This window comes from Egretta garzetta, unplaced genomic scaffold, assembly GCF_000687185.1.
Source record: "Egretta garzetta isolate BGI_Z169 unplaced genomic scaffold, ASM68718v1 scaffold271, whole genome shotgun sequence".
Lineage (NCBI taxonomy): Eukaryota > Metazoa > Chordata > Aves > Pelecaniformes > Ardeidae > Egretta > Egretta garzetta.
This window is the reverse complement of record NW_009258669.1, coordinates 6,460,317-6,470,298: the sequence shown is the minus strand read 5'-3', so window position 1 is coordinate 6,470,298 and position 9,982 is coordinate 6,460,317. Positions and strand designations below refer to the sequence as shown.

Here is a 9,982-nt window from a genome sequence, read left to right as displayed (position 1 = left end):
GAAGAGCGTGAGAAGGAAGAAGCAGCAGAAATGAAATGTTAGGAACTGATTGCAACCCCCATTCCCTGTCCCCCTGTGCCACTTGAGGGGGAAGAGGCAGAGGAGTGGGAAATCATAGAATGTTTTGGGTTGGAAGGGACTGCTAGAGGTCCCTGCAGTGAGCAGGGACACCACTAACTAGATAAGGTTGCTCAGAGGCCTGTCCAACCTGGTCTTGAATGTTTCCAGGGATGAGGCCTCCACTACCTCTCTGGGCAACCCATTCCAGTGTTTCACTACCCTTATTGTAAAGAATTTTTTCCTTATATCCAGTCTAAACCTATCCTGTTTTAGTTTAAAGCCATTACCCCTTGTCCTGTCACAAATGATGGCATGAAGCTGAGCCTAAGAAGGTTGGGAGGGGAATGTGGTTTAGTTTTTGTCTCTTTTTCTCACCGTCCTCCTCTATTTTATGTGGCAACAAATGAAATTAGCTTTCCCCAAGTTGAGTCTTTTTTGGTAAGTGATCTCCTTGCCTTTATCTCAAGCCAGGAGCTTTTCCATTTTATTTTTCCACTCATTCTTTTGAGGGAGCATGGGAGAACAGCTGGGTGGGCATCTCACAACCAGCCAAGGCCAACCCACCACAAATGGAAATGAAAGAGATAAGTTTAACTGCAGAAATCCATAGCTTGTAGTGTTGGTCCACATCTCAGTTTAGACTCCCAATTCCTAATCTCTACCCAGAATACATCCCTTTGCCTATCACTAACTGGTTGTATCAGACAAACCATTTCCATCCTCCAAAGCTATTGTACTAAAATAAATTGAAAGAACAAGGTAGGCTTCCCTCCCTTCAACTAAGACAGTAGCCCACTCAATTTCCAGTGCTTCCCAGGAAGATGTATTGAGAACCTATTTAAAAGTGAAAGCTATTCTAAAAAGCTGCAAGTAGGCACTTGCAAAGTTTCCTCGTCTCCCAGTACAACTAACCACAGCATGGGAAAGTGATAGATGGAACACACAAGGGGTACACTCTGACCCTCGGAAACAGAACCTTGCAATGAGTGGTCCCCCTACTTGATAGAGAACAGCAAGAAAGAAAACGGTTTAAATCTCCTCCAAAACATAAAAGCATCCAGTATCTCATGAGCAGGTTTTTTTTTTTTTTAATAAGATATATAAACCTCCAAACTTCTAGCAAGAATAACCACGTAGTGGTAGCAAGTTAACGGGAAAGATATGAAAAAGATTGCTTCATATCTACCTTTGTTCACCTCTGGATTTTCAGTTACAGTTGTTTCCTTAAATAAAAAGAAAAACAGTATCAAAGTTCTATATAAACTGAGCTTACAGGTAAAGCCTCTGCCCAAAGGTTGCCCTGGCTTTGCAAGGGTATTTTAAAGGCTTAAAACATTTACTTTTATAGTTTTCCCACAGCTGTGGCCTTCATATATGTGCGGGACAGGTAAGAGTCTATTAAGCTATACTGTTACAAGCAGACAGGGAAACCAGACACTGTCCACATAGCTTTGTATGTGCTATGAAACAAAACGACAAAAAGACATTCTTACAGCTGTTGAGGTGCTTACTTCCTCCTCCTTCTGTACCACTGGCTGGACAGATGCATGAGAGAGGCTTTCAACATCAGTAGCCACCTGCACATCTGTTATGTTCACAGGTAGTTCCAGCTGTAAAAATAATTTTAGAAGTACTTCAGTTCATCAGCCCCAAAGAAGATCTATCAAAAGGAATTTTTTGTAAACAGCATATACTTACCAGATCTTCAACATTTAGTGGGATTGTTCCCAAAAATCAAGTCTTATATACATACCTTCTGATTTAGGAAGGCAGCAGTTGTATGAACTGCAGGCAGAATGGATAGTGCTGCTTGTAACTAACCAGAAGCATCAGACAACCGAAGACCTTGTTTCTAATTGCTTATTACTCCACCAAACTAAGTTATGCGACTGAGATCTTTCATGGTGGCTGTTTACCTCAAATGGGTTTTGTTAATTTTCATACTTTTTCTGCTTTTTAAGTCTTGAGGAAAGAAAAAGAGTTCGGCCTTTTTCCAAAGTAAGACTAGGGAACACACCCACACCCACTAACAGCCACCCACCATTTTACCTATATTTTTTTTCTTCTTTAACACTGTCTTTTCACTGAGAACTTCAGACATTTGACATTTTCAGAAACAAGGACTTGAAATTCGGCAGAAAGCTTACAATATTTCCAGTGAGGTTCGTAGGAAAAACACTGCTCAATCTGGGTAGCTTGTAAAGGCTTGCACTTTTATAGGTACTTTCTACTAATTATTTAACAACAGCTGAGTCCTCAGATATCTAATCATATCCCTTACTAGTACTCATGGCTCCTGTGTGTTAAACCAGGAAACTTGATCATCATCCCCACAGGTAATATATTCCACATCTTTGAAATGAAGGGATTCAGCAAAACTTTCTGTGCGACAAGTTTCCTGTCCATTACTGTTCTAGAGTCTCCCTTGGTGTTTTGACTGAGCTTTAAATTCTCTTGCTGTTTCATCCAGAAAAAGAAACAATGGGATTAATTCAGAAGGCCAAAAAGCAGGATTTCAATGGGAGAAGAGAGGAAGATGACTAGTAGTAGTAAGCAAAAAGAACTAGAGTGAATTGAAAGAAGTAGTGATGAAGATCCAAGGCATGAAGAGAACAGGCTGGATAAACAGATTCAGAATGCAGTGAAAAGAAAGAAAAAAAAAAAGACCTGTGAAGACACATCACTGACATAAAACAGGCTAGAAGGTACAAAAAAAGCAAAAGTCGTCATACTGAATGATAGGGGAAAAAATAGAAAAATGTCTTAACCTTTAAGCACAATCGCTTTCAAGGCTGTGAACAGTCAGCTGTTCCCAAACCTCAGCAGTTCCCTGATGACAAAAAAGTATGCCATTTCCTCTCTAGTGACTGGTCTTAGTAGGTATGATACCAAGTCTTGCTATAGTCGTACAGTCTCGAGTTTTATTCTAATCTAGTACAGTTAAAATATAGACCTGCACTCTAGGTTTAAAATTTCCAACTCTAAAAGTGATCCACAGAAGAGTCAAAACATACAGCTTTTGAAAAAAAAATTGACAAAAATGTAGATGGTCTCTCATTGACAGTAGCAAGGACTGAGGGCCATGGATCTGCCCATATCAGACAGAGCAGGAACATTCCCGAATGGAGCACAGCCTGTGGAGGATCCACGCTGGAGCACAGGCAAGGAGTGGAGTCCATTGCAATGTCAAACTCCACAGCCTGAGCCAAAGGGACAAGGGCTGGAGATTTTAACAGATATATGTTTAAACTTGTTTTAACCCATTATTTGAGTTGTATGCTATAATAAGTACTATAGCAAGAACAACGTGAATCAGGGCAAGACAAGCCTCACAAGAAACCAGACAAGTGCAGTGATGACCAACTTGAGCTGGCTTTGGCACCCAAAAACTCAACACAACATGCTGGCTGTCCTGAGCAACCACGTAATACATGGAGCCCAAGGCATGGACTAAACTCAAAGGACTTTTGATAGACTTTTCAAGAGGGTGGCCCACAGACTAAGGGAATGATATCCATGCATATGTCAAAGGACAGGAAGAGAAGTTGTGGTTAATGAGGATGTACTGGCTAGCATAGGACCTGAGCATGACACAAGTGAATAAAGGGTGAAGATTGTACTGGGCATGAAGTTAATTTTCTTCACAGCAGCCCACACGATGCTGTGTTTTGGATTTATGACTACAACAGCGTTGATAACACACCAGTGGTTTTGCTATTGCTGAACAGTACTTGCACAGTGTCAAAGCTTTTGTTTTCCTACTCTTTGCCCCAGCAAGTAGGCTGGGGGTTGGCAAGAGGTCAGGAGAGCACAAAGCTGGGACAGCTGACCCAAACTGAACAAAGGGATATTCCACATCAAAAGATGTTGTGCTCAGCAATAAAAGCTCAGGGAAGGAGAAGGAAGAGGAGGGTATTTGTGGTTAAGGTGTTTGTCTTCCAGAGTAACTCTTACACAGGCTGAGGTCCTGCTTTCCAGGAAGTGGCCTGCCAATGGAAAGTAGTGAATAAATTCCTTATTTTGCTTTGCTTTCACATGCAGCTTCTGCTTTGCCTATTGAACTGTCTTTGGATCAACCTGTAAGTCTTTCTGCCTTGCCTCTATTTTCTCCTTGTCCCACAGGGCAGGGCAGCAAGCATGCAGCTGCGTGTGTGCCTTGCTGCCGGTCAGATAGTCTGTGCCTACATTCAATCCCAATAAACAAACTGGTGATCACCCTGCAGAACTACATACAGTTTGTAAACATAACTGGAACTTAGACTGACATAGTATTTTGTTCAAAACCAAGTACATGTGCCAAGTAACATCCCTGCTACTTGCAACACCATTCTTAATGAATTAAACTACATTGTGATAAACTGCAATTAAAAATTAATGAAACTAAATTAATTAAACTAGATCACAATAGATTAAAATGATAGTACTTGGACATGCAATTAGAATAAAAGCTGTTTAAACAACCAAAACAAAAGTACACATGCAGAACCCAGATACGGGATACCTCCTCCACAGTTTCCTCTATCTGAACTGCAACAGGTTTTGGAGATCGAAGACTTATAGGAACAAACACCGGAGCTTTGTTTACTTCCTCTGGTGCAAAGTATTCATCTTCATCATCAGGCTCAGTGTCATTTGCCTCCTCCTCCTCCTCTTCCTCTTGAGAACCCCGGAGGGTCACCAAGGTTATCTTTGAACTTCTGTGCTCCTTCCTAGACTTCTTTCTGTGTGCAGTTGTCAAACTTTTGCCTCTAGTAACACTCAGTTTAACTTCTTGCCTTCGATTCCCCTTCTCGCTGCAATCAGGCTCACATTCAGAGGCAGAAGAAGCAGCAGTTCTTGGCTCTGAGACATGTTTTGGCAGTTCTATCCATTTTGATGACCTTCTGGATTGCCTTCTAAAGTACAGAACAAAAGCATGTTTAAAAAAAAATTAAGTTGAAGACATTCCAAAAAAAAGAGGTACCACAAATCAAACAAATACAATGAATAAAAAAAAGATTGTTGTGAGGAACAATACAATCTATTTACTTCCTAACATATAGTGACAAAAAAGCATTCACATACCATTTAATCAGAAATCCTATTTTCTCATGTGTGCAGGAAGTATTGTTTGTAAATGTATATTAAGCAGTTTCAGAATGCAGGAAAGCTGCACAGTTAAATTTACAAGATACAGAATTATTTGATTAGAAAAGGATAAATTAACTTCCATTTTGAGGGACATGAAAGTCACATGCTTTTTATGTCATAGGAACACTGCCAGTTCTCTTTTGCTAAAGCTGTACTTGGAGCCCCAACCTACGATACTTCAGTTAATCAGAGTGAAGTCTAGAAACTAGAACTGCTGGATGATAACTAACCACCTGCTCCAGTTTCTCAGACAGCAATCTCCTTCAATAATCAGCTGCTTACTGTTTCCCTCCTCAAAATGATGGGCAGAACCACTCTGTGTACCAAAAGCAATTCCACACTCCCCCCAAAAAGTATCCTCCTTGGTAAACTGGTGGGGACGGAAAACAAATAGCAGCAGAGGAACTTCCAGCACAGAGTTTCTTTTTGGGTTAATCCCACAATCCCTGTGGCCCCAGTATGGATATTTCAAAGTACCCCCCTTTAAAATCAGGAATTCCTGTTGTAACCAAAGGTAGACCCTGGGATGGGTTGGTGGGAGTGCTGACTGTGTTCCTTTTATGAGAGTACAGGGTAAGAGAATAGGGATATCTGCATGCATCTGGTAGAGTTCAGATGGAAGACACAAGGACTGACATCCTGCACATGCTCACATAACACACTGCAGAACTATGGCTAATAATTAACTTTCTAGAACAAAAGCCAAAACCAATCAGCTGAGCTTACATGCTCAGTTGTTTTACCTTGTGAGATTGTCTGAATTCTTTTCCCGAGAGGTAGAAAGCTGAGAATCATCTTCTTGTTCTACTTGACTCTCACCCTCTGATAATATCTCTGGAGATTGGAGTCTACTATCCTGCCTGATTCTCTTAGAAGATGTTTCTTCAGAGTCTGTAAAACTGTGTTTTCTTGTAGCCTCTGAGAAGGATGCAGCTTCCGCTATGTTACTGGGGTTTTGCTGAACAGAGGAGACAATTACTACCGTATTAAGTGCCAAACATTTTTAACTGGTTTTGGTGACAGAAAAGATTTAAAAAACTAAGTTTGAGGTTCTTGAAAACCATATCCAGCTGTCATCTCTAATAGCTTAGGACATTTTTCCCCATTTTCTTTAATTTTGGGCTCTGTAACATAACCGTCATTAGATGGTATTATCTATGATGCCCAAGTTCCCAGTGCTGCTGCTAGTTAATAGACCAAGGCCATGCCCAACTTACTAAGAGCAGCAACTCTTGAGAAGCTGGTAAGATGAATAATTTTTTAAAACTACCTATTAATTTAAAGAACAATTTGAAGGAAGGAAAAACTACTGTTTTCTGACCTGGGAACAAACTAGGAAGAAAAAAATAATATAGTTTACAGAACAGCATTTAAGTATTATTCAAAACACACATACACAGAGAAATGCATCCCAGAACATAAAAAACATCAGTAAGCACAGTTCTGTCAAATATCGATGCCTGGCTAAAATAATAAGTTAACTGAAAGATCTTAGTGATCCATTCAGAAAGTAAGCACTAAACTTGACTCAGGTATTGCAACTTTAGACAGAGAATGAACTAGTCTGGGCTAGGTTAGGCCTTTTGAGCAAATTTAAGCAGAAGGTCTGAACTTTGTTCACACAGATTTCAACTTCCAAGGATACTTATATGGCTTTTAGGTAGTATCTGATATTAGACAGCTGCTTTAATTTCCATTGTTCCATGAATAACAAACATTAAATTAATAGGTAACAGTGTTAGGATGTTCTTATGATAACACAGACTTCTGATGGTATAAACTGTAAAACTTAAGACAACAGTGCACATGAAATATTTCCATAGTTTTTAGATTGTAAGTCCATTTTTTCAGCATGACTTCCAATAGTGAATTAAAAAAAAAAAAAAAAAAAAAAGGATCACATTAACCTTTCACAGCCATATACTGGATTTCTGTCCTATTGATGTTTCTAAGAACTCGGACACAATAGTTTAGGTATAAACTGGCTCAAAACGTATGAACATAACTTACCATACATACATCTGTTTTTTCTAACACCAAATATACTTCTGCATTTCTATTCTCAGCGTTGTCCTCTTCTCTGTTTTCACCTTCTTCAGGATAATTTCTTTTTCTAGTAACTCTCATTAGGTTTGGCCTTGGGTTCCAGAGGGGTTCCCTCACTTGATGCAAAGGTTTTATATCACTCTGTTTACTTTCTTCTCCAGAACTTATTTTATCATTGGACCTACAAAAATATTTTTCAACTTTTACTTCTCAGGAAGTATAAAATACACTCTACAAGCTTGGTTTCCTATCAAATATTTAGTACTTCCAGCTAGTAATGAACTTAAGTATTGAACTTATGTATTTTTATTTAGCTAGTTGGTGAGGTTTAAAAAAAAATAAGGGAAGGAAAAAAATAACATGGAAAGGAGATAAATAATTTTTCTGCAATAGTGGACATTTCTGATTACTTTTGGAAAAATCTTCTGGAAGGAAAAAAAACATTAAGAAGTCAGGTAGAGTAGAAAGTTTCAGCTATATCACCACAGGTCTCAAAAATTAGGCAACCATAGGAGCATTATATTCATTAATTCCAGTGCTTTAAAAGCAGTACTACTGCTTTTAAACAGGATGAAATTCCTCGATCTGTTCAAGCACATTCAGATCAGCAAGACAGAAATCTTGGGCTTTTAAACTCATGGCTCAGGAAAGGGCAAGAAGGAGGATCCAGGGAACTACAGGCCAGTCAGCCTTACCTCAGTCCCTGGGAAGGTGATGAAACAACTAATCCTGGAAACCACTTCCAGACACATGAAAAACAAGAAGGTGACTTGGGAGTAGTCAGCATGGGTTCGTAATGGGTAAGTCATGCTTAAGCAACTTGATAACTTTTTAAGATGAAATGACTGGCTCGGTAGGTGAAGGGAGAACAGTAGCTAATGTCTACCTTGACTTCAGTAAGGCTAGTAACACTCTCCTAACATCCTCATAGAGGAGCCAATTAAGTATGCACTGGATGAGCAGGCAAGGAGGCGCACTGAAAACCAACTGAATGGCCAGGCTCGGAGGTTGTTGGTCAGTGGCACAAAACCAACTTGGAGGCCAGGAAGTAGGAGATTACCCTACTTGGTCAGTACTGTGTCCAATCCTGTTCAACATCTTCATTAATCATCTGGATGATAGGGCAGCATGTACCCTCAGCAAGTTTACAGATGATGCAGAACTGGGAGGAGTGGCAGATACACTAGAGGGTCATGCTGCCAACCAAAGGGACCTGGACAGGCTGGAGAAATGGGCTGACAGGAACCTCAAAGTTCAGTAAGGGGAACCGCAAAGTCCTGCGCCTGGGGAGTGTAGAGAACCGTTACTGAATGTAGTTTGTCTCGACATTGCCATTGTACCAATGCTTCTCACCACTCAGGAGATCCTGCCTTCACAGTCTGCAGATGAACAACACCATGCACCTGCGCAAGGCCCAAGGCACGGAAAAGGTAGAAGGTGTCCTAAGGAGACAGCACATATGGCATGAACTGCACGTACGCCAGTTCGATCTGCGCATGAGCAAGGGACCCCAACCCCTATAAAAGGAGTGTGTGCGCTCTGGTAGGAGGGCTCTTTCCCATCTTTGTTCTTCCCCTTCGGACCTCTTGGAACCCACCTCGATGAAGCCAGCATCGCATGGACTGAACCTGGAGTAGCAGACAGGGGTGCTGGAGCGTTGACTATGCCACAGACGGAGGTGCTGGAATATCGCTGGACCCAGGGCGGTGGTAGCTAGTCCTCTCTTTCTCTCTCTTTCTCTCTCGTTCACCCCGTCCTCCCTGACGTAAACTCACTCCCTTTCTAGCTCTCCTTTTCTCTCATCCCCTTTTTTTTTCCTCCTTGGTTCTTCCCCTTTGCCTTTCCCCATTCACCTCCGCTGTTACCTCCTCACGTGGTTCCCTCCTCCCTCCACATCGAAAATAAAGTTGAAAGGTTGTATGGCATTTGACCAGATTTAGTGTCTTAATCTCGCCCTTGGAATCGTATTGAAAGGTCCCCGGCATGGGATTGGGACAGGGAGGATCAGCCCCAGGTACCAGTACATGCTGGGGGCCACCCAGACGGACAGTGTGTTTGCAGAAAATGAACCGCGCATCCTGGTGGACACAAAGATGAACATGAGCCAGCAATGTGCCCGTGCAGCAAAGAAAGCTAACAGTATCCTGGGCTGCATTAGGAGAAGCATTGCTAGCAAGCTGATGGAGGTGATCCTCCCTGTTCAGCACTGGTGAGGCCACACCTAGAGTATTGTACTGGACGCCCAGAACCAGTCACAAGAGAGACATGGACATACCAGAGAGTCCAGCAAAGGGCTATCAAAAGGTGAAGGGACAGAAGCATCTCTCCTATGACGACAGGCTGAAAAGAGCAGGGACCGTTCAGACTGGACAAAGAGAAGGCTTGGTGGGAATGGGTGGGGAAATCTCACCAATGTGTATAAATACCTGAAGGGAAGGTGTAGCAATAGATGGAGCCAGGCTCTTTCCAGTGGTGCCCAGTGACAGGACCAGAGGCAATGGGCACAAAATGAAACACAGAGTTCCTTCGGAACCTCAGGAAATACTTTTTCACTGTGAGGGTGACTGAGCACTGGCACAGGTTACCCAGAGAAACTATGGAGTCTCCATCCTTGGCAATATTCAAAAGCTGTCTGGACATGGTATTGGGCAACCAGCTCTAGGCTGCCCTGCTTGAGCAGGTGGGTTTGACCAGATGACCTCCAGAGGACCCTACAACCTCAACTATTCTGTGAAATTCCACCACC

At 41.7% G+C, this 9,982-nt stretch overlaps 1 protein-coding gene across 1 annotated transcript in view; it reads right to left on the bottom strand.

The window, feature by feature from the left end:
- BDP1 (B double prime 1, subunit of RNA polymerase III transcription initiation factor IIIB) overlaps positions 1 to 9,982 on the bottom strand; it is a 52,441-nt gene that overhangs the window by 15,539 nt on the left and 26,920 nt on the right. The window contains exons 26-30 of the mRNA XM_035888461.1: positions 7,201 to 7,417; positions 5,934 to 6,148; positions 4,562 to 4,955; positions 1,554 to 1,670; positions 1,247 to 1,283 (exon numbers count right to left, since the gene is read on the bottom strand). Of these exons, the coding sequence (XP_035744354.1) occupies positions 1,247 to 1,283; positions 1,554 to 1,670; positions 4,562 to 4,955; positions 5,934 to 6,148; positions 7,201 to 7,417 (980 nt within the window). The remainder of the gene's footprint in view (positions 1 to 1,246; positions 1,284 to 1,553; positions 1,671 to 4,561; positions 4,956 to 5,933; positions 6,149 to 7,200; positions 7,418 to 9,982) is intronic.